General features: G+C 35.6%; 1 protein-coding gene across 1 annotated transcript in view; it reads right to left on the bottom strand.

Moving 5' to 3' along the window:
* The window catches only part of LOC105317659 (uncharacterized), a 53,079-nt gene that overhangs the window by 25,779 nt on the left and 2,334 nt on the right, over positions 1 to 24,966 (bottom strand). Inside the window, exons 4-43 of the mRNA XM_066077873.1 lie at positions 24,553 to 24,810; positions 24,259 to 24,442; positions 23,910 to 24,152; positions 23,695 to 23,824; positions 23,391 to 23,575; positions 22,855 to 23,184; positions 19,987 to 20,117; positions 19,133 to 19,577; positions 18,664 to 18,903; positions 18,418 to 18,544; positions 17,961 to 18,145; positions 17,514 to 17,843; positions 17,268 to 17,398; positions 16,908 to 17,165; positions 15,888 to 16,071; positions 15,464 to 15,706; positions 15,061 to 15,190; positions 14,311 to 14,495; positions 13,757 to 14,104; positions 13,488 to 13,627; positions 13,139 to 13,396; positions 12,746 to 12,887; positions 12,297 to 12,530; positions 11,952 to 12,075; positions 11,665 to 11,849; positions 11,207 to 11,566; positions 10,855 to 10,982; positions 10,482 to 10,739; positions 10,198 to 10,381; positions 9,875 to 10,114; positions 9,666 to 9,789; positions 9,386 to 9,570; positions 8,902 to 9,261; positions 8,309 to 8,439; positions 7,691 to 7,948; positions 4,450 to 4,633; positions 4,118 to 4,357; positions 3,733 to 3,856; positions 3,428 to 3,612; positions 2,951 to 3,321 (exon numbers count right to left, since the gene is read on the bottom strand). Coding sequence (XP_065933945.1) covers positions 2,951 to 3,321; positions 3,428 to 3,612; positions 3,733 to 3,856; positions 4,118 to 4,357; positions 4,450 to 4,633; positions 7,691 to 7,948; positions 8,309 to 8,439; positions 8,902 to 9,261; positions 9,386 to 9,570; positions 9,666 to 9,789; positions 9,875 to 10,114; positions 10,198 to 10,381; positions 10,482 to 10,739; positions 10,855 to 10,982; positions 11,207 to 11,566; positions 11,665 to 11,849; positions 11,952 to 12,075; positions 12,297 to 12,530; positions 12,746 to 12,887; positions 13,139 to 13,396; positions 13,488 to 13,627; positions 13,757 to 14,104; positions 14,311 to 14,495; positions 15,061 to 15,190; positions 15,464 to 15,706; positions 15,888 to 16,071; positions 16,908 to 17,165; positions 17,268 to 17,398; positions 17,514 to 17,843; positions 17,961 to 18,145; positions 18,418 to 18,544; positions 18,664 to 18,903; positions 19,133 to 19,577; positions 19,987 to 20,117; positions 22,855 to 23,184; positions 23,391 to 23,575; positions 23,695 to 23,824; positions 23,910 to 24,152; positions 24,259 to 24,442; positions 24,553 to 24,810 — 8,682 coding nt within the window. The remainder of the gene's footprint in view (positions 1 to 2,950; positions 3,322 to 3,427; positions 3,613 to 3,732; positions 3,857 to 4,117; positions 4,358 to 4,449; positions 4,634 to 7,690; positions 7,949 to 8,308; positions 8,440 to 8,901; positions 9,262 to 9,385; positions 9,571 to 9,665; positions 9,790 to 9,874; positions 10,115 to 10,197; positions 10,382 to 10,481; positions 10,740 to 10,854; positions 10,983 to 11,206; positions 11,567 to 11,664; positions 11,850 to 11,951; positions 12,076 to 12,296; positions 12,531 to 12,745; positions 12,888 to 13,138; positions 13,397 to 13,487; positions 13,628 to 13,756; positions 14,105 to 14,310; positions 14,496 to 15,060; positions 15,191 to 15,463; positions 15,707 to 15,887; positions 16,072 to 16,907; positions 17,166 to 17,267; positions 17,399 to 17,513; positions 17,844 to 17,960; positions 18,146 to 18,417; positions 18,545 to 18,663; positions 18,904 to 19,132; positions 19,578 to 19,986; positions 20,118 to 22,854; positions 23,185 to 23,390; positions 23,576 to 23,694; positions 23,825 to 23,909; positions 24,153 to 24,258; positions 24,443 to 24,552; positions 24,811 to 24,966) is intronic.

Genomic DNA, 24,966 nt, shown 5'->3' with positions numbered 1-24,966 from the left:
CAAAATTGGTCGTCAAAACTTACAAAATCGGCCGTAAATCGGAACTGGAAGTGACGATTTCAAAATTTATAAAAAAAAAAACTTCTAGAATTATGACCTCTGGCAATCATCTGTGAAAAAATGGTCGAAATCGGCCATGAAATATCGATACAATTTCAAAATTAACACCCCCCCCCAAATTTAAAGATAATAAATAAAACTCCCTAATTACGTCAAACATGGGCCTGAGGATGACTTCTTCAAACAGATAGTGTAGCGATCAACAACTTTGATTCTATAATGCATAGCAAAATATTATTCGTTTTGAAGTTATTCGTAATAAACTTTACGAGTTTCTTGGTCCCTAAATAAAGGGACCAGCCCCTTTTTCTTGATTTTGTTGGACAGAACTTTTAATTTTCTACTACTTTTGTTCTATATGTCTTAACAAAATATCAACCGATAAAAAGATACTGATCAAAACGTATGAAAATTTTGATTCAAAATCTGTACCCCATTTTCGTGCGTAAGCGAGCTCCAAGGAATAGCCCCACAGGTACAAAAAACTATATAGTGCACAACTTCAAGCCATGGTCTACCTATCTTGAAAATTTGAAAGTCATATCTTTAATAGTTTCTGAGATCAGCTCTGCATAAAATTGGTCGTAAAAAATTACAAAATTTACCGTATATCCGGACCGGAAGTGACGACGACAAAAAAATCAAAAACATATAAAATTTCGATAATGTCCCATCATCTGTGGAAAAATTGTCGAGATCGGTTGAGCAGTTTTTGAGAAATCGCGTGCACAAAATTTGGAAAAAAATAATAATAAACAGTACGAAAACATCAAGGGCACCGCTAAGCGGAGCATCCCCTCGCGACATAAGTTATTGTGTGGGGGATGCATTGTTTAGGAATATATAGTTATATAAATGGAAGACCACATTCTACTAACCCAACATTACTACAAAAACTACTTTTCTTTACCTGTACTAGATCTTAATTAAAAAAATATCACGTTTTGATTTGAACTGCTTACTTTCACTTTGGTTTCACAGAAGAGAAGCAGAAGTAGTTATTGTCAAGTCGTACATAAAATTGTAAAAATTGTGTTATTCTAACGATATATTAAAGAGTAATTAACTAATTGACTTGAAAATCCTCAGGGTTTGTCCTTTTACCATGGCAAATAAGTGTACGAAGTTTGATAAATATTCGTGCAAGAGTTTTCTTTAAAACTTGTTTCCAAGCTGAACACACACACACACACACACACGCACAGCAGCGATGCTATATCCCTTTCGCAAAAAGTTGCGCGAGGGGATAATAACAAACATTCAAACACACATTAAGCTATTAATAACTCTATATTAACTCACCGTACTTTCGCTCTGGGTGATTGATAACTCTTACTCAGATACAATATGTATTTCGATTAATTACTCGTATACAAAGTTGATTATGACATTGATTTAATGAAACAATAATTTGTAATAGTATTAATGGTTTGAAAAGGCACATGCATTTTTTATTTTTTATTTTACAGAAGTGTGCAATCTATGATAAATATTTTTAGATTTGAACGAATTTTGTCATAATGTATGCCCCCTCCTTTACAATGGTGTAATTTTATCTAAGTTTTTGCATAAAAATTGACCAATTAATATGACATTGCATTGTTTTAATCTTTTACAATGAGACATATTTGTGCAAAGGTTAAGGAAATTCTATTGGAAGTTTTTTTTTTTCATTTACTAGAAAATTGAAATGGAGTGCACACACACACACATACATACATACATACACACATACGAACACACACACGCACGGTAGCGATGCTATATCCCCTTCGCAACAAGTTGCGCGAGGGGATAATAAGGTCTTCCGTTCGAAACGGAAGACCTTAATAACCTTTGTGATTGGCGGGAGCATATCCCTAATACCTCTGTTTCTGGAATACTCGATTTATTTAATTTATCGTAACAACACCTTTTTCATCTTTAAAAAAAAATAAAGAAGATTTTAAAAGTAGTACCGAGTTACCCCATATTTTTTTCTATGAGGGTGCACATTGACAACTCTCTGTTGCCAGGGACTAAGGTCTTCTTGCAAGAAGCAGTCCATGTATCAAAAGAATAGGTTGTCGTGGAATTTGAACAGCCCACTAAATCACACAGACAAAGCCGGGGTTAAAAGATAGATTCATAATGCAAGTACAATATTACATCGACTGAATTCTAGTATAGTTTTCCATTATTTCTAAAGTTCCTTGCTGGTACAATAATATAACGACAAAGCCGTTAGTACACGAAATAAACACAAGTAACATTTGTGGCAAGAGAAAAAAACCACGTAGCTTGCAAAACATTTATATCAAATAAGGCAACTTACATAACACCGTACACCGTGTATGTTTTTATAAACATACATTTATTTTAATTATAGAAGTTAACGGTATACTTGTGTCCAAAGATGATCACACATATACATCATAAAAGTTATAAAATCTGTGAATCATATCTACACTATATACATGTAATAAAAGTATCTAAATTTAAACTCTTTGGCTTACAATTAAACGTGCAATATTTTCACCTTACTGTATGCACGTGCACAACTTGGTTTGCTTGACACCATCATGATTATATATATAATATATGTTAATAATTCGTCTGCTGTACAATGTATTATAAAATCATTGATAGGTTAGAAAGATGTAGATTTTTCTGGTTTTAATTTTGAAAAAAACTTTCATCACAAAAATTAGTAATTAAATGTGATCATAAATCTCACCTGTCCTTCATGAAATTTGAAACGCATTGTACACGTTCATATTATAATCACGATAAAAAATAGTCTTGTCACATATATTACATGGAGTATATTATAACCTTTCTATATGTTTACGATTGAAAAAAAATATGCATGTATAGTATGGTATTATTGCATTTAGTTAGTAGGAATTCAGCTAAAAGTCTCTGTTGATCCCAATAAAATGAATAAAACTACAGAGGTATATAAAGGTAGAAGACTCCCGACTATAGATGAAGCCGAGGATGTAGGCTTGCACACGTTCACCTGTACAGCCGGTGTCGTGGGGTTAGGCGCGGAAGTACCAGGGGTAGAGGGGACGGCTGGGCCCTCTTTGACGAAACCATTATCTGTTATTAGTTTGGTAAAGTAACGCGCGCTGGCTTTCGGAGTCCGAGGTCTGCTAGGATCGGAGAAGTTGACATAGTGAAGCCCGAAGCGTTCCGAATAACCTCGCGCCCATTCAAAATTGTCCATCAATGACCAAGCAGTGTATCCTTTTACGTTGACACCATCTAACTGCATAGCTAAAAATTATTAATGAAGGATTCTCAGTCGTTAGCGTGCAAAAGAAAATGCCAAAATAAAATGAAAATAATCATGCAAGTTCATCGGATCTGAAGTTGGACCAACCTTTGAAAACATTATTGATGTAGTGCTTGTAGTAAAATATTCTGTGATTATCTTGTAGAGAACCATTTCGATCAGATACCCCATTCTCTGTTATGTAAATCGGAAAGTCCCCATATGTGAACTTCACCCAGTTCAACATTCGTCGAATTCCGACCGGCGTCACCTTTAACCAGTCTGAACCAGAACTACCGAAATATAAGTAAAGAATTATATATGCCATCATGCTACGTGTGCTTAACAATTTTCAAGGCATTTTAATAGAATATTGGGACTGTTAACTTGATTTCTCTGTCCAGTTGCCTTACCCAAGCCATGAGGGATCTTTTGTAAATTCAGCATCTTGGTCGCCTATATAACTTTGTTCCGTTGCGTTGATACTTCGAACAAGGTTTGACGTGTAGAAATTCATTCCCAAGAAGTCAAAAGTTCCTGTAATGACAAATCAAAGTACTGACAAAAGAGTTAAAGCAAGGCATTTTTACATTTCATCAATTATGATGGAGTATCAAAAATTGGTACGAAATGTCTAAAATGCTCAGAAAACGGTTCCCGCTTATATAAGTGGCGCTATAGCGGATTTTGATGCACAACCGTATACATGTATACATGTAGTTACGCAGGACGCTGTGATCTGAGGTTTTAAGGCCTAACAAGTGTTTTGTATGAATATAATTGAATTTGAAAACCTGCCTTTAATGTTAAGCTTTTCGTTTGGAGTAAAAGAAGGAAGCCTGCTGGTTGTGAACCCTTGCTCCTTGCTTTTTCTGTCAACTTGCTCTTTCATGACATCTGGATAATCTCCCCTGATAACCGGATTGAGGAACCAGCCGAACATGAAGTTGATCGCTCGATCAGATGCAGTTTTGTCTTTTGAATCGTTGGGATTTTTTGGAACCTGCCAATCAGTGTTCAGTGTGATACCGACCATACCTGAAAGAATCGCGTTGATTCAAGTTAAAAATCATGTTCGTTCGACAGTAATTTTCAAACTATCCTGGTATTGTAAATAACGAATTGGCAACCTTTCTGGGTACTCTTGAAGTCCTTTTCGTAGATTCTGTAGGCCTTTGCATGGGCTTTAATGAGGTTATGTCCTGAAGCATATATTCGATCTCCCTTTCCTTTCAATCCAGGTGCCATGACCCCAATTTCGTAACCATGGTTGGAGACTACAAATGGCTCATTTAACGTAATCCAAATCTTAACCTAAATCACATAAATAAAAAAAAAAATTATTACCGCAACGAAATATATAAATAAGATTTTTTTCAAAGCCCACATGTATTGTTCATCATTTAGACTTCAACATACTACATGTAGTTATTTTTCATTATCAAGAGTGGTAACTGAGATGTATTATATTGTCCTTTGTAATATCATCGCGTAATATGTGACTTTATAAATAATAAATTTGCACTGTGTGGTACTGTTATATGTAAGCTGACATTTTGTGCCATCAATAAAAATTTAGAAAATTAAAATGACAAAAGCAAAATCAATATTAGATTACGGGGAAAGAGAACGTTATTTACATTGCATAACACAGATAAGTTTAACTTCGAAGTGGCATTTTTTTCCAGGTCCAAAACATTAAGTTGAATTTTAATTACGCTCTTAACCAATCAAAATGCCGTAGCCAAGTCTTTTTATTGAGAACGAATTTCAAAACATTAATCTTCTCGAGTAGAATTTTTAAGTTTAAAGCAATAAAAGAAGTCAGTCATTTCTCAATTACTTCCGCTACAGGAGAGTAAATTATAAATAGATTTAAGGAGTCAATTTAAACTTTTTAAAAGTGCGCACTGTGCTGGAAAATATGTGAATGGGGATTCCAAGGAGATAATCCTCAATGACGCGCTTCATCATTTCTGGCATTTAGTTAACTTTTCTCTTGTATTTGTCTTACATTTAGTTAACTTTTCTCTTGTATTTGTCTTACATTTAGTTAACTTTTCTCTTGTATTTTTCTTACATTTAGTTGACTTTTCTCTTGTATTTGTCTTACATTTAGTTAACTTTTCTCTTGTTTTTTCAAGTCTTACATAATTAAAAATTTTCTCTTGAACAGAGCATGCCATAAAAGGTATTGCACGAACCAAATTTTTTAATGTTCTTACATGTCTTTTTTTTAAATCAATTTAAACGAAAATCAGGAAAACAAAACAGTGCAAAATCAAAGAATATAATTAATGCTTTTACACATTATTAATGCTTACATCTGCATTAACCTATCTTACCTGAAAGTTTAAGTAAATAAGAATATTATGTGATTTTATTATTTCGTCATTTCTGAGTAACATTAATCACCAAATGGGATAAAATGACATACAGAATTGTCTGACATGCATAACTACTGTTAATTTAATAATCTCAAATGAAAATATACGAAGAAGAATTTAAAACAAATTGACCCAAATTTAAACCTCAACAAGGTCAAGCAAAATTTATAACATTATTTATCAGTAGTTCTATAAGATGTTTTAGGAATTTCTAAATAGAGAGGAAATCTATACAAACACAGAGTAATATTGTTTAAAAAAAAACTCTACCTATAATTAAACTTTAAATAAGGAAAATATTTTCGGTGTATGTGTGTCTCCTCATTACGAAAACAAATGAGGGAATGTAATCCTTTTGTCAAACCTTCGGTACACTTGAGGAAATTTAAACTTCTGGTTCATTGTAGAAGACCCTAAATCCTCAAGACATAATAAACACAACCTTTTATTTGAGTTATCTTCAAGGCAAATATTTGCACTTTCTTTGTCATTTCACAGAACCTCACAAACTGCACGATTCATTTCTAAGTGGATCTAATTCCATTACTATTTGCTGGCATGTTCAGTTGTAATTTTTCTTGCGAATATGATGGGAGAGTTGTTAAAACGACAAAATGAAGAAATACAGAGAAAAGAGAACAAGCGACAGCCGACCCAACAAAGGGTATTGTATAAGGAGTTTAGCCGGCCAGTTCGTGCTGCAAACCATCTAGAAAACAGACTGATGCTGGAACGAATTGCCAAAGCGGCGCGTCTCAGCAAAAAGAACCAGTTCAAATATGACCGCGAGGTGGACGATATACATCAGCTAGAGAAGACGTTAACGGTTAAGTCTATAGATTTTGATGGAGAGGAGTTTCACAAAATTCACGAGAAACAGTGTCGTGTACCTAATATAAGAGTTCCTACAGTGAACGATATTCTTAACAGAGTCCCAAGTAACTGTGTGTTGGAATTTGGTCCAGGAAATCAGCTTATCGAGAAAACACCGAAAAACAGGCGACAAATGTACCATCAAAAAGTAGCTAGCAACGATCGATTCTCATCTGGATTCGATAAAAGTCAAGTTCATTCGAAGTATGCCAAATACTTTCGGTCAAAATCTGCATCACCCTCTTCCACCAGGGAAAGAATGAATTGCCAGCGTCGCCCTATGACAAGTAGAGGACATATTCGTGAACCGGATATGGTCGACGAACTTCCGCCAAGAAGCCAGTCTGTGATGCGATTTACAACTCAACTAACGACACCTAATCGCCCGATTTCAAGAGGAGTTCAAAACAGACAGAATGATTTTACTGAACAACAAAGTGCCCCACAAGAGACTGAGGACTCGGAAAACGAGGACGAACACAAGTCCAAGTCGTACAGAACTCTGAAGGAGATGTTCACATATAAGGAGGAAGATGAAACACCCGTCCCGGACAAAAAAGTGGAGTCTTTGAAAAGATTGAAAACGAAAGAGAGAATAACATTTGAAAACCTTGACAATCGTGTAAAAGCGTTCACAAAAAAGCTGTGTAAAACAAAATATTAAATTTTTTAAAAATATCCAATGTGTGCTTAAATTTTATCTCTGATTTCATACATGTACGAGTGTGCCTTTTTTTGATGATACATGTAAGTGCAACGTGCTTAAGTAACCTTGTAACCAAGTTGTGTTTGAGAGTTCGTTTATTTTCTTCTTGTGGAAAACTTTATATCAATTGCAATTCGTGTGAATTGTACATTTATATATTCTTTTGAAAACATATTATTTCATATAAGATGTCGAGGTAAAGCCGAGTTTAAAAGAAGAAAAACCCGATCCAAAAGATCGGTTAGGAAACAGGGCAATTGATAATGATAAATGTACAAGAAAAAATCCCTCCTTGCATTTATTAGCCCAATGTACAAGTATACTAGTGCACGTGCGTAATAGGATTAGACAACTGGGAGCATGGCTTTAATTATGTAATAACCGACATAATATATCGTTTCTTACCCGGTCTCCAAACATTGTGAAGCAGAGTCTGGCGTATTCAGCGAATAACTCTGCAGTTTGCTCTCCTTGCCAACCGCCATATTTCATCAGAGCTTGTGGAAGGTCCCAGTGGTAGAGGGTTACCATGGGAACTATTCCAGCGTCTATCAAAGCATCTATAAGGTTGTTATAATATTGGATTCCAAGGCGGTTTATTGTTTTAGTTGTTCCGTCTGGTAAAATTCGTGGCCATGAGATTGAAAATCTATAATGTGTTGTCTGCAAGTATAAGATTTTAAAATTGGAAAAAATATCAGAAATTTTTTTTTCATAATATCAAAAAAATTTAGAGTCTTCAATTCTCCGTGGAAATTGAGCGTTAGAAAATACCCATTGCTTTACAGGGAATTTAAATTACTGAAGGGCGTTTTTTCTTTCTTAAAACTCTCGGTGGCCCATATTCATTTTATTCCTTTGCCACAAAAGTTAAAGAACATTTATCAAGTCTGGTTACTAAAGGTACAGGTCATGAAATGTATACTAAATTGGTGGGCATTTCAAAGGGTTGCAATATCAATATCTCTCTTTATTATAAATGCAACCCTTTACAGCTGTGGCACCATAAAGAGACAGTCCTACCTTTAAGTTTTTGATGAGCTGGACATCCTCCAGGTATTTATGGTAACTGTCACAAGCCACATCACCCGAGTCATTGTTGTCTACATTACCGACCTGGTGGGAGAAGACGTCCCAGATTCCCAGGCCCTTTCCTGGCAATACATTAATATTAGTAGATAAATGTTCTCTTATATTTGCAATAATGAAAATTTTGCTATTTTGTTGTGCAGATAACATATTATTCCTAAAACCTCCCTCAGACTTTTTATAATAAAAACATTTCGTTATTTTGAAGTGTAAAAACGGACCGAAAAATTCGTCGAATGTAAAAAAGAAAATGCAAAACAAAAATGCTTTCCTTAACTTGCCCAGTATTCTTTTTATTTCCGACCGGTATCGTTGAATTTTTTGGTTGTAATATACACCAGGTATTTAAGTAGAAAAAAATTTTCGAGTAAAATAATACATCTCTTTTCTAATACATGTACATCTTATTCATAATGTATATGTATCACATGCGCAGAAAATAATACCCTGACTTGTACACGCGTACGTTGTAACCCTGAATTTGTGTAATTAACCTAGCCAATAGAACATGTATATCTAATGTGTACCATCTTCATTCCAAGCGCCCTCTATCTGGTAAGCAGCGGTCGCTGAGCTCCAGGCAAAGTCTGAGGGAAACCTCCCGTAATACATCTCATCTTCATAACTCAGCTCCCGGTAAGGATCGTTTTCAGGAAAAGATACGGAGGAACTCGGCGACGTTGTCGTGTCCTCTTTTACAAATCCGTTGTCAGTGATGATCTTCTTGTAAAAGAGAGCACTTGCTTTGGGGATTCTTGGTTTTTCGGGGTCATTGAAATCGACATAATGAAGACCGAAGCGTTCCGAATACCCCCTGGCCCATTCGAAGTTGTCCATCAGTGACCAAGCAGTGTATCCTTTTACGTTAATATCATCCAACCGTATTGCTAAGACAAAAATATCCGCAAATTAAATGTTATATTACGCAAATTATAAAAAGAAGGGCCATTTCATTTATTTTAAAAATTTCGTTAACAATATACCCTTGTCGATCATAAGTAACAAACACACCTTTTAAGACATTATTGATATATTGCCTATAATATGATATTCTGTGGTCATCCTGAAGCGACCCATTCCTATCTGAAACTCCATTTTCTGTTATGTATATTGGAAAGTCCCCGTATGTGTATTTCACCCAATTCAACATCCGCCGAATTCCGACAGGTGTGACTTTCAACCAGGTTGAGCCCGATCTAAAATCCAAATGACAGTTGATGTAATTGACATCTATATACAGGAGATTTGGCTGGTTATGTACATGTACTGTTTATGTTAATGGTTAACTCACCCGAGCCACGACGGGTCTTTGTACGTTTCCACGTCCGCGTCTGTGAAGTAACCCTGACCAGGTTGCGCCTTGTGTGTTGCTACGTTTGAGGTGTAGAAATTCATTCCTAGGAAATCGTAGGTTCCTGTAAAAATATAAAGTAAAAACGTTATTCATTTCAAAATACACAGATTTTATGCAGCTCTTCTATTAAATACGCCTATATGTACCTCTGATGAAATTTTTCTCTCTCTCAGTAAACACAGGCAGACGACTTTTGACAAGATTTTCTTCCTGGCTCTTTCTGTCGATTTGTTTCTTCATAACATCCGGGTAATCGCCCTTCATCACTGGATTGAGGAACCAACCAAACATAAAGTTCACCGATCTATCTGCCGCGGCCGTGTCCAAGGGATCGCTGGCGTTTTGAGGGAATATCCAATCAGTGTTGAGGGTTATTCCAACTACACCTATTAGTATAATGTACATGCAGGGCTTTAGAACTTTATCAATTAAAGATCCTGAATTGTATGGTAGGTCAAAGCTTTCATACCTTTCTGACTACTTTTGAATTCCTTTTCATACAGTCTGTACGCTTTTGCATGGGCCTTGATAAGGTTATGCGCAACAATATATAAATGATCTCCTTTCCCTTTTATTCCAGGTGCCATTTCGCCATTTTCATAACCAAGAACCGACACAACCCATGGCTCATTTAAAGTGATCCAAAATTTCACCTGAAAAATAAGTTGTAATGTATAAGAACACATGTTCTCTATAAAAACATACACTTTAATTCAATTAATTGTGAATCATTTAAAATTTTTATAAACTTACTCTGTCGCCAAAGTGAGTAAAACAAAGTCTAGCGTATTCCGCAAAAAGATCCGAGGTTTTCTCGTCTTGCCAGCCTCCATTTTTCATCAGCGCTTGAGGAAGATCCCAGTGGTATAATGTTACCATGGGAACAATACCAGCGTCAATGAGGGCGTCAATCAAATTGTTGTAATATTGAATGCCGAGAAAGTTGACATTGTCGGTTGTTCCATCTGGTAAAATCCGTGGCCAGGAAATCGAAAATCTGTAGTGAGTGGTCTGGGAAGAAAAATATAAATACATCGGTTTTCTTTCGCATTTTGCAAGTTTATAAGTTATTTATATTTTAGCTGTTTTGTTTTGTATCAGAGTACTTGCATGTAATAATTGTTACCTTCAAGTTCTTGATAAGTTGAACATCTTCCAGGTACTTGTGGTAACTATCACACGCCACATCTCCTGTCTGGTTGTTGTCGATGTGTCCAGCATGAGAATACACGTCCCAAATACTAAGACCCTTTCCTAGGAAAATAAAAATTTCGTAGGGACAATCTTTAAAAATTCAACGTAGCTACCAATGTAGAGATTTGCGTTGATTATAAAAATATGTGTTTTCTACGGGTTTTTTAGATTCTATACCTGTTTATAGTAATGATACTGGTTTTTTTCTTCATTAAAAGCTTGATCGCAAAATCTTGAATTCAAAATATCTGTAACATTTTAATTCGTTTGTTTTATAGTTATACCATCTTCATTCCATGCCCCCTCGACTTGGTAGGATGCAGTAGCCGAGCTCCAAGCAAACCCTGCAGGAAACTTTCCATAGTACATCTCATCCTCGTACTTCAGTGCTCTATATGGGTCGTTCTCTTTGTTGCCACTGACGTCAGTCGTTGTGATATTTCTGATATCACTAATTATCCCATTCTGGTCAATTATCTGCGAGTAAATCTTGGCAGATAATTTGGCCGTCCTAGGGAGTTGGGGGTCATTGAAATCTACATGGTACAGCCCGAATTTAGCTTTGGAACCGAATTTCCAGTCAATGCCATCCATCAGAGACCAAACGGTGTATCCCATGACATTACAGTCGTCTAGTTTAATGGCTGTAAAATAAATCCAAAGTTTTTTTTTATTCTAATGTTGGTGAACTATTAATAGATATCAGCCTACCACGAACTAAAATAAATTGAAGAGAATGTACCTTTTAGAACTTCACTTATATACCCAAAAAGCACTTCTACTCTTGAAAAATCGTTCAAAGTGCCCGTATCATCCGGGTACCCATTTTCTGTGACATAAACTGGAATGTTATTATAATTGTCTTTGATCCAATTAAGCATTTTGCGAAGACCATATTGAGCAGCTCCATAGTTTCCAAATGTGGTCCTTGAAATAAAGCGGGTAAATAATTAAAAAAGGTTGGCAATGTAAAATTTAATCCAGTTTTTTTTTAATATAAAAAGGCATTGATATCTACTAAGAGCGTACGTTTTCCATGAGGAGTCAACAGATTTGACAGTGTCTGTGTGGACAGCAAAACCCCTCTCTATTTCATTGGATTCGGAAATGTAGTATGTGGAGTAGAAATTAAGTCCAAAAAAGTCGGCAGAACCTACAGAAATATTTACATATAATTTCTATGAAGAATTAAAGAAACAAATGTCCTGATGAAAAGAAAGTTAACTCCGTCAAGGATAATTTTGATTTTTAAATCCGAAACTTTTAATCGTGTTAAGAAGAACGTTACACAGTAAAATTAAATACATTAGCTTTAAGAAGCTTTAATCTTTTGCATAATTATTTCGTTCTTTCTATAAAGTACATAAAATTCACCTTTGATCATAGATTTTTCATATTCTGTAAATAAAGGAAGGATGGTTCCTGGTTTAGATACATTTTTCTCGGTCATATTTCTAAGCATTGGAGAATAATCTCCACTGACAAAGATCGGGTATGCAAATAAGCCTAAAGTGTGTTCTGTTCTCCGTTTGTGTGCGGCTATGTCTCCTGGGTGGGTCGGACGCTTTGGTTCGAACCAACTACTCTGCAGAGATATGCCAATTTTTCCTGCAATGATTAACAAAATAGTTTTCGTTTCTGATTAAATACGTTCGAACAAAGGTACCGAGTATATATTTTGTAAAAAAGTATGATTGTTAAAAGTTAATTTAAAACTGAGTGCATATAGAAAATTCATTTAGGACAAACGAAGAATATGATGAAATTAAAACTCGCAGAGTTCGTATTCTATACGTTTTAAGAATGCATGGCTATCTTTTAACCTTTTTGCTTTGGTCGGTAATCTTTGTCATAGAGGCGGTACACCCTGGCGTGTGCTCTGATGAGGTTGTGTGCTGCTTTGTAAGGTTCCAGACTGATCTCCGACTCACTGTACGGGTCGTTGATAGTAACCCAATGCTTCACCTTTACAACACAACAAATGTCATACATTTCAATTAAATTTCCTTCTAAATTGCATTTGCAGTTTTATCTATTAATAATATAATACACGTTTTGTATAACTTGGAAGTTACAATGTAGGATACTACGATGAAGCCTTCTTCTTATCTTTCGTCCACTTTAAGAACTTTATTGACAGTGCTAGCTTAAAACAATAGTGCATGTACTTTTTTTACTGAACTTCATTTTACCACAACTTCATTATTCTCACTTACACGGTCGCCATATTCGCGGAACAGAATGGCTGCATATCTCTCAAAATGCTCTATCATGCTGTCATTCGCCCAACCTCCATTAGAATAGAAATGCATGGGTAAATCTGATTGGTACATAGTAACCATGGGAACGATTCCTGCATCCACCAGAGCATCAATCAAGTTGTTGTAATATTCAATTCCGGCATGATTTTCTTTGTCCGTTGTTCCGTCCGGTAAAATACGGCTCCAAGATATAGAAAATCGGTAGTGAGATACCTGATGAAATAAGTTTTAAAAATCATTTTCCAACTCTTTTTAAATAGGATTATAGAACTATCACGCTATATCAAAAAATATATATTCGTACTTTCATCTGCCTCAGCAAGCTGACGTCATCCAGATATTTATTATAACTATCGCATGCACTGTTTGGCCAGTCAATTTCAGATGAAATATTCCGTTTGATTCCCTCTTCCAATGCATAATCAAATACACTGACTCCCTTGCCTACAATGGTAAAATACATGTATGTAAAATGATATTTTAAAAACATCTAATAACTGATTTTGGAACTACAGATTACAGACTCATCTAAATGTAATAAAATTATTTCAATTCATAAGAAGCTTTGCTAACCATCTGCATGCCTTCCTCCTTCTATTTGCCAAGCGGAAGTTGCCATACCCCACATAAAATCTTTCGGAAACTGTCCAAGGTATACGTCATCCGCAATCTTCAATTCTCTGTAAGCTCCGAGTTTATTACCATTTCCTGGAGAGGTCAATGAATCTTGGAGGAATCCATGATCTTTTACGACATGCCGAAAAAATTCAGCGGACAGTTTTCCTGTGCGTGGCCTGTTCGGGTCGCTGAAATTGACATAATGCAGGCCGAATTTCTCAGAGTATCCTGCCCGCCATTCCAGATTATCCATGAGAGACCAAGCCGTGTATCCCTTTACGTTACATTTATCCAGTTTCACAGCTGCAAATTATCAGCAAAGTTCAATTTAATCTCCCAAAAATATCTGTTTAAATAATTTAGTATACGCTATAATAGATGTCAATGTGTTTTTTATTATTGAAAATCATAAGGTCTGACGAATTAATTGAAAACTCTACTATGAATTTATGTACATGTATTTCAACTGAGTGTTGGTTTAGGTAATTACAGTTAAGTCTTCACATTACCTTTTAACATTTCATTTATGTACGATCTGTAGAAGTGAATTCTATGGTAGTCCACGAGGGACCCATTCCTGTCTGAGACGCCGTTTTCCGTTACATACACTGGCATATTACTGTAGGTGTTTTTAATCCAGTTCAATACTTTTCTTAAACCAAATGGAGTTACTTTGAGCCAACCTGAACCAGACCTATATGAAATTCACCAATAAGATTAAAAATTATGTTTCTTCAAGAGAAAACATTGTCTCTATGTCTTTATATTGTAATTTGTATAGGAAATCATAATCTAAGAGCTTGACCAAACCTTATCTGTTGAAAATCTGTTTATATGTTAACTTTTCTCTTGCAATGAAATTAGTTTAAGTATTCTATTTAGCATACTTTTTTCGTTTGCCACCACGGCACGCAGGTATTTTTTTGTATATGAAGATACCCATAACCTGTCCAGATTCCTATCAACTAGTATTAAGTTACTGAAAGAGCTAGCTCGGGTTGATTTCCTCTGCAATCAACTTCTGGTCATAACGAAAAGCTTACCCTTTCTCTTTCTGTTAGCCATCACAACACATGTTATAATTATAAATTCTATTTCAATGATATCATTATGTCATTTCTTGTAAAGGGGGTGTGCATAGCTAATCCAATTGATTTTGTGATTATTCTTATTAACTTGTAATGCCATTTAAAGAGCTGACAAGAGCTAATTAGATTTTTGGCAACATCTATAATGTCTAAGTGCTTTGTTGAGCTTACCCCAGCCAGCTGGATTCCTGCCTCCCTCCTACATCTTTGTCTGCATCATAGCTGATGTCGGTGAATCCTTTATCCTCCGGGTAAACAACAGAAGACGTGTAGAAGTTTAGCCCTAAAAAGTCCGTCGTCCCTGAAACACAGTAATGCAAAATTTGGATGAAACGTTTAATAGGTATACCAGTTACAATGACAAAATCGAATGAGTGCTGTCATATTGTTATGTATAGTATTGTATATTATGCAATTGTATTATATTTAATTGTATCACGTGATTTTGTTTCATATGATATTGTAATATATTATATTAAAAAATATGATATGATATTGTATGATATAATATTGTGTCATATGATACGATATTGTGTAATATGATATTGGTATACTACATGTAACTGTTCTTTACCTTTGATCATGCGTTGTTCATCCTCAGTAAAAGGTGTTAATCTAGATTCTGAAAAGTTCTGCACTTTGCTTTTGTACGCTACTTTGTCTATCATCACTTGCGGGTAGTTCCCATTTATGACTATGGGGTGAGCGAACCAACCAAAGTCGAACTGTAGCGCCCTCTCTGAAGCCTTCAAGTGATCCGGATTAAACGGGTCATCCGGTTCGGACCATCCGACGTTCAACGTAATTCCAAACTGACCTACAGTGCACCAATCAACAGAGCATTTACTAAACCTTATACATGTACTGTGTCATCAAAATATTAATTTTAAGGAATTCCAAAAACTATAAGTTTAACAAAATTTATTTTCTCCATAATGCTGTGTTGTTATTTTTTTTCCTTATTGAACATGTTTTCAAATAGTTAAACAAATCAATACCGTTTTGGGTACTCCTGTATGTATCGTTATAAGTGTGGAATGATTTCGAGTGGGCTTTGATGATGTTATGCGACACGATGTAAGTGTTGGTGCCGGGGCCCCATTTCGCTGGAGCAAATGATGAGACACCATATCCCAACCAGGATACTATCCAGGGCTCATTGAAGGATATCCATAACTTAACCTGAAAATTCAAATTGGTATCACAAAATTTTTTAGATCCATTTTAAAATATTTTGAATAAGGCGAAGAAAGTGTACATAAAAAGGAAAATGAATTATTATATCAAAATATTTGATGTTAAACGTCCTCTCTCAAAGAACTACATTTATTTAATTATCATGATATCGATTTAAAATGCTGTTTAAAATTACTTTAATTATTGAAGCAAATTGACTGAACACTCTTCAAAAATCGTCAAATACAAAAATCAAATACCCAATTGAATATGAGAGGGTCAAAGCTCCATTTCTTGTCGAGACTTACATATGAATATCATAATCATATCACTTAGAAAGTACAATGATGATGTAATAATAAATTTTATATTAAATAATTGGATTGCAATATTGAGATAAAAATTTAATTTTAACAATCAATGATCTGAAGAAATACAGCTAAAATACCTGCTGGATGTAGACACTAACTATTTAATAATCTTTGCAACTTGAAAATTGCCAGAAAATTAACGAGGTTCATACAAAAATTGTATATTTTATAGTTTTGACTTGAATTGTAGATCAATGGAATTGAAGACTTAATGATAAAAAATTTGACAGTGGAGTTTAATCATGCAGAAAACTTTTCCCCGTTTTTTTATAGATAATTTCATCGATAACAGGATTAAAATCTTGCTCTCGCATGCAATCGTTGGTCACTTTCATCAATTTTATTTTTTTTTTTCAACTATAATGCCCACCAGAATTGCCCTTTTCTCCAATATAAGAATAAACAGAATTTTTACTATATCAGACTTAGAAAACAAGCGAATAACAACGAAGTACTTATAATTTTTCTTACTCTATCCCCGAATCTTTGAAAACAAAATTCGGCATACTCTTGGAAATACTCCACCATGGTCTCATTTAACCAGCCTCCTTTGTCCTCAAGGGCCTGCGGTAGATCCCAGTGATAGAGGGTCACCATGGGCTGGATGTTGTTCCTCTGCAGCTCATCAATTAGATTATTATAATACTCAACACCTAACTCATTCACGTATTTCGTTGTTCCGTCCGGAAGTACTCGCGACCAAGATATAGAAAATCTGTAGTGGGAAACCTGTACAAACATTTTTAATATTAAGAGTTATCGTTCGTAATGCGGGTGTACTTGATTGCAAGATAGAAATTTTAATAAACGTAGTTTACTCCGAGTCCATACCCCAAGGTTTCTAAGAAGCGCTACGTCCTCTTCATATTTATGATAGCTGTCACAAGCCACATCACCTGTAGCATTGTTGTCCATGATGTTTGGCGTATGGGCAAAGGTATCCCAGATACTTGGACCTCGACCTATACATTGCAAATTATTGGGGTTGGATATCATTCAATATACATCATAAATTATCTGCTTCTTACATAAACTTAAGATCAATTGCAAATCAATCCAAAATCAATCTTTATATACCGTCTTCGTTCCAAGCCCCCTCCACTTGATAAGAAGCCGTAGCTGTACTCCAGACAAAGTCGTCGGGAAACGTGTCGTAGAAGAACTCCTGTTCTAAAGCTGGCGCCGTTCCTCGACCACCAATGCTAGAATAGCCCGGTTTGAATCCATGTTCAGTGATCAGCTGCTTGTAAAATTTAGCTGATGCCTTTGGTGTCCTTGTTCTATTTTTATCGTTAAAATCGACGTAGTGAAGTCCGAAACGTTCCGAATATCCCGCTCTCCACTCCAAATTGTCCATCAAAGACCAGGCAGTATATCCCTTGACGTTACATTTATCTAACTTTACGGCTAAAAACAAAACGAATATTCATAATTATCATGATGTTTGAAATAATTAAAGTGGTTAAATGGTCGCGGCTAGTTTATAGTATATTTTCTGTTAACAAACAAAAATCCGCTTATTACCCTTAAGCATTTCATTGATGTAGGTTCTATAATAATGGATTCTATGGTAATCAGTCAGAGAGCCGTTTTTATCCGATATTCCATTTTCGGTGACGTATACTGGCATGTTGTTGTAATGATTTTTTATCCAGTTCAGCATCTTGCGAAGCCCAAAAGGAGTTACCTTCAGCCAGCCTGAACCAGATCTGTATGATTTGAAAGGACAAGTCAATCATGGTCCTAATTCTTTTATGGCATTTTTGGTAAGATATACATTAAACGTGACTTGTATGATTTGATATAATTCCATAACAAAATTGTCTGTTAAATATGGTCCGCCATTAATGTTGGTGATTTCTGATAACATTACCCAATTTGATAGAGTAAGCTTTTTATATATCTGATAGTACGTAGAAGAATCTTCTATTTAGATTAGTATTTCACGACAAGTACACTACAATTAATGCTAGATTTATACCCTATCCAGGTAGGATCCGACTTTGCCGCGGTTCCTTTGTCGGCGTCATAGCTGATGTCGGTCCGGTCGTCTTTCGGATAAACGATGCTGGACGTATAAAAGTTCAAACCCAGAAAGTCTGTAGCTCCTGCATAATAATAAATATACAAAGAAAGAAAATAAACAACTTCTCATCTCAAAGTAAATTTTCACCTTAGAATTAATTTGTAGTTAACATTCTGCAATGCATCGAGCGTTAAGGCTAACCTTTCATGTTTTCTTGTTCTTGTTTGGAAAACACCGGGAGTCTGCTAACATTCAGCTTCTGAATATTACTTTTCTGTTGAATTCTGTCGATCATAACTTGGGGATAGTTGCCATATACTACTGGATTTGCGAACCAACCAAAGTTAAACAGTATGTCCCTCTCTGAGGCCTCCAGGTGATCTGGATTGTACGGGTCTTCCGGTTCCGCCCAGCCAACATTAAGGGTGATTCCAACAACCCCTGATGTCAAAATAAACATTATACGAACTATAGAATTTTTGGAATTAATCAGTGCACGTCGTTCACGGGCACTATATGTCTCAAAACTGTCTGAAATATGGAATATGTGTCCCTAGCTCTAAGCAAATATAATTTTCATGGGTATAAAATACTTCACCTTTTTAAGCAGTCATATAATATCTTATAATATACTTAAATTATTCATTTTCTAAATATGTATATGCATTACCCTTTTGAGTTGCCCTGTATGTGTTATTGTATATGTGCCACGCTGCAACGTGAGATTTGATCAAGTTATGTGTAACGATATAAGTGTTGGTGCCGGGACCATATTTGTTCGGAGCGAAACTCGCCACGCCGTATCCCAGCCACGACACAATCCAAGGTTCGTTAAAGGTGATCCACAACTTCACTTTGTTTCCATATTCATTAAAGCAGAAGTCCGCATAGTCTCGGAAGCGGTTAACAATGGACTCGTTCATCCACCCTCCTTCTCTCTCTTCCAGGGCCTGTGGAAGATCCCAGTGATACAGGGTGATCATCGGTTCTATGCCGGCTTTCTTCAGTTCGTCAATCAAGTTGTGGTAATACTGGACTCCTAGCGGGTTCTTGCTTTCTTTCGTACCGTTAGGAAATACTCTAGGCCAGGAGATGGAGAAACGATAGTGCGAAACCTATTTTTTAAAATACTAATATTGTTTTTGAAAAAGAAATAATTGATATTTAGGTAATGTAACAATCTACCATGAAAGTTACAGATATGGATATAAAAGTAGAATAACAGATTTGTTAACACATTTTAGGTTGCAGCTGTGAGTACTTAAAAATTTCTTTGACAACGTTCACCTTGTGCAAGATTTAGATACCGACGAGTATTTATTCCTTTGCAAACATTTTTTAGCCCTTGGTTTTTATTAACATCTAGTATAGAGCTTTCCTAATACCCGCGGAACATGTAATGTTTTACTTCAAAGGGTAATTCTGTTAAGTCGCTAATGAAATAAAAAGAAAAACATTGGATATACTTAATGGAAAGTATGTCGACAAAATATTTTGTAAAAAGATTAAAAAGTGACGTATTACCCCTAAATCTTTCAGCAGACGGACATCCTCTTTGTATCTATGGTAACTGTCACATGCCACGTCACCGTTTTCGTTGTTGTTGATGTAATCTTTTTCATGAGCTTTTACATCCCAGATACTTGGCCCCTTACCTGAAAATTTTAAGGGTTTTTAAAGAATACTTACTGCATAACACAAAACACTGTGTCGGATAATTATGCCAGTGCCAAGGTGGCATTTTTGCACCCGCTTAAGATACAGTTTTGGAAAAATCCATGTATACCAAATGATAGACCATTGTCTAGAGAGTATATAACCACTCTTGTTTTTAGTGTGTTTCACCTGACAGGTGAGATATTTACCTTTAAAAATTAATATCCCATCGGAAAATGATAATTCCCATAGGAGAATTGACTCTCCTACAGGAAATATTGACAATCCTATAGGATTTTGTAAAAGTCCTGTAGGAATTATATTTCCCATAGGAGAATGGTAACTCCTGTAGGAATTTGATTCAGACATGTAGTTTTCCTATAGGATATTAAGTTTTCCTATCGGATTTTATCAAATCCGATAGGAATTGAAATTCCTATAGGAAGTTCTTGTATTCCGATAGGAAATTTCAATTTACCTATAGGAATATTTATTTTCCTATGGGAAAAATTATTTTCCTATAGGAATTTATTTTTGAAAGGTAAATATCTCACCTGTCAGGTGAAACACACTAAAAACAAAAGCGGTTATATACTCTCTAGACAATGGTCTATCATTTGGCATATTTGAATTTTTCGATATATGCAGCTTAAGCGGGTGCAAAAATGCCACCTTGGCACTGGCATAATTATCCGGCACAGTGTTACAAGTTATATAACACCCCCACTCCCACAATTATATTGCACCGAAAAAATGCTTTCTAGCGTGCAATAATATCTGATTATGAATAACCGAGTTCGAATTCAAACAGTCATAAAAATGTAAAAAAAAAAAAAATTAAAAAAAATCGGGTCGTTCATGAATCCGAATTTTTTCGGACCGGGAGCTAGAGTACTGCAGCTACATCGGGAGTCACCATTCCAGGCTTTTCGGAAACATCTCTTTTTATTATACTTTCGTGTTAAATACTGAAATCTGATTGGTTGACACACAGTTGACAATTCGTTCTATTACCCTCAGCGTTAGCAACACACTTAGCAACGGGTAACACAACAAATTGTTACATGCGCGTAAATTATGCGCGTACGTTTTGGCGTAGAATTCACGTCATTTCTATATAAAAGCAGTAAAAATTTCTCTTAAAATTAAGACATTCAGTATAATAAAATGAATAGTGCCTGTTTGGGAGGATAACAGTATATAAATAGTGCCAGTTTGGGAGGGTAACTGTTGAAATTGACACCCCGAGAAAGCCATTGTCAACCGACGCGAAGCGGAGGTTGACAGTGGTTTTCGATGGGTGTCAAATTCAACAGTTACCCTCCCAAACAGGCACTATTTATTTTATTATACAATGTCTTAATTTTAAGAGAAAATTTTACTGCTTTTATATAAAAATGACATGAATTCTACGGCGAACCGTACGCGCATAACTTACGCGCATGTAACAATTCGTTGTGTTACCTGTTGCCAAGTGCGTTGCTAACGCTGAGGGTGATAGAACGGATTATCAACTGCATCTAAGCCAATCAGATTTCAGTATTTAACATGAAAGTGTAATAATTGAAATTGACAACCCTCGAAACTGTTACCCTCCCAAAAAGGCACTATTTATATAATGTCACCCTCAAAGCGAAAAATAATATATGAACAATGTACTTCAATTTAACTGATTTGCTACATTTTCGCCCTCCCCCCTCCTCACATACGCTTTTGAAAGCAATTGATATATTTGAATATAAATTAACGAAAAGTAAGCACAGGACTTTTAAGATAAACGAAATAAATTTTGTTGAAGTTTTCAAAATTTGATTTTTATGTGGCTTATCAATATTTCGGATGAGTCTGGCCATAACGTTTAAAAACAATGCTTCTTTAAGTTAACTAAAAATACAAAATGAATATTGTTGAATTTAGGCAAATCTTACTTAAAGAAATTGAACGTTTTGTTCAAATGGCTTACATGTAAATGTAGTGGTTTACATATACACGCAAAGTACATTTGCACTAATGACTAACTTTTGCTATGGCAAGAACCTTCCACCTAGTGATCTATAAAATGCTTGTTTCGGAGATGCAGACTTCAGAATATATGAAACGTTAGAATGCGCAAATACACTTAGGGTACATCTTGGCGTTTTGAAAGTTAGATTCTTTAGTTTCTCCAGGAGATAAGGTAAAAAAATGTCAATGGGATTAATATATGAGCCCATCCTCGCTGCGAAATGTTTAAACAAGCTTGTCGTTATTTAGAGCAACTTGCACAGCTGTGGAGACTACGGGATACGATAAATCAAGCAAATAGCATCATATCTACGGCTATTTGTCATTAGGCACTAGACCCACATTCGTATATCATTTTTTCCATATTCATCTTTTTGCCAAAATAAATATTTAATATAAAAATCTAGATATTTTTATGTTTCAATTGACAAAAGTTCAGCCTAGCTGGCAAATGTTTGTCGTAAGTCATAACCTTCAGGATGTGTGCTTTTTACGGTGGAACATTCAAAAAACAAATTTAAAATATGTACAATGGACATTCTGAAAACCAGGTGGTTTTAACACATATGTCAATAATGATACATGTATATATTTATGAGGAATATATTCACACTTCACGTTACACAGTGTTCACGTTACACAGTGTTTCACCCCAAAACATAAACTTAGCATCATACTTAATCACATTCACGCTTTTTATTCAAGAAAATTTAAAATAAAAAGTATCCCTACCATCCTCGTTCCATGCCCCCTCCACCTGATAGGCCGCGGTAGCCGAACTCCAGACAAACCCATCCGGAAACGTGTCGTAGTAAATCCCGTCCTCGTGCTTAGGGGCAGTGCCACGCCCACCTATTCCAGTGTATCCGTGGCTGAAGCCGTTCTCAGCTATAATTTGCTTATAGAATCTCGCGGACGCCTTTGGTGTGCGTTTTTTGCCGGGATCATTGAAATCTACGTGGTATAGTCCAAATTTTTCGGAATAGCCACTGTTCCATTCAAAGTTGTCAATAAGAGACCATGCCGTGTATCCCAACACGTTGCAACTGTCCAATCTTATGGCTATCAACATAATCAGAATTGTTAGAATCAAGCAGAATATTGTTCATTTGAAAGTGCAGTCATATGTTTTGATAATGCAATTTAATACACACATATGCAAAGTTTAATAAAAGTTAAATGCAAAAGTCTAACATCATGTTTTTGACGTTGTTTATAAGAATAATTACACTTTTTCTTCAACGTAATAAATTGTAGGTTGAAGGTACCTTTGAGTACTTCATTGATGTAAGCTCTATAATAGCTGATTCTATGTGTGTCTATCAATGAACCATTTCTATCAGTCACTCCATTCTCTGTGATGTACATTGGAATATTGTTATAACGATCTTTGATCCATTTTAACTGTTTTCTTATTGCAAATGGAGTGACCCTCAACCAACTCGATCCAGACCTATAACAACAGCAACAAGTGATTATATTCATATAGTATAGTTATTTTAAAAAGTCACACCCATTACTGTAAGAGTCGTGTAGTAAAGCGAAAATCTTCGAAGAATAAGCAACCATTACCTTGGCCAGCTTGGATCCAGATCAAAATCTGCTTCTTTGTCTGTACCGTAGCTTACGTCATTTACTGGAAATTTGGATGGAAATACTCGGGATGATGTGTAGAAGTTTATCCCAACAAAGTCCGCAGACCCTACGGATAAAAAATTGTAATACGAGTTCAAGAATGTACATCAATGGTACAAAATAATCTTCTATATTGCGAACATGCTGATTACCATTGATCTCTTGCCGTTCTTGTGGGGTGAATTTTGGAAGTCTTGATTCTGTGTAACCTTGGGCTATACTCCTCTTTTCGACATTGTCTACCATGACACCTGGGTAGGAACCGTTCACAAATAACGGATTGGCAAACCATCCGAAGTCAAACTGCATCATTCTCTCAGAGGCCTCCACGTGACTAGCGTCATCCGGGTTCTTAGGTTGTGCCCAATGGATGTTTAACACGATCCCAACTTTTCCTGCAAGTGACATTGTACAATTTATTTTACTTTCTATACAAATATACTCGGTATAAATAAAATTCAGTACTTAGGTTATAAATGATGATAGTTAACTCTATGATACCGTTTTGTGCACTGTAATTCTTTTTGTAAGATCTGTAGGTCTTGGCGTGTGCTTTTATAAGATTATGACCAGCTATGTACGGATAAGTTCCAGGACTATCCTTTTTACCGGGCGCAAAGTCTCCAGTACCATATCCTCTCCAGGCTATTATCCAAGGCTCGTTGAACGTTATCCAAATTTTTACCTGTTGAAAGAGTCACTTCTATGATGCATTTTCGCAAAAATATTATAACGTATTGTGTATTCTTTCGTTATGTTAAAAAAACACACTTTTAAAACATTAAAAAACCAAACCTTATCACCATATTCCTTAAAACAGAGATCGGTATAGTTATGAAAATGGTCAACAGTGGACTCATTTAGCCACCCGCCGACATCTTCCAGAGCCTGGGGTAGGTCCCAGTGGTAGAGGGTAACCATGGGCTCAATGTTATTGGTTATGAGGGCGTCTATCAATCTGTGGTAGTAGTCCACTCCTCGAGGGTTCAACATCTCTGTGGTCCCCAGGGGGTATATACGTGACCAGGATATAGAGAACCTATAGTGGGAAACCTGAAAAAGGTATATAGTTAATAATAAGCTCAAATGTAGTATGCAATCTTTCAACGAAAGTAAGGAATGTTATAAGATTCATAAATTTTTATATTATGATTACTTTTCTTCTATGAAATACAAAATCTGCTTACTAATTTTTCTGAACTATTAAGA

This window comes from Magallana gigas, chromosome 3, assembly GCF_963853765.1.
Source record: "Magallana gigas chromosome 3, xbMagGiga1.1, whole genome shotgun sequence".
Lineage (NCBI taxonomy): Eukaryota > Metazoa > Mollusca > Bivalvia > Ostreida > Ostreidae > Magallana > Magallana gigas.
This window is presented reverse-complemented; position numbering and strand designations above follow the sequence as displayed.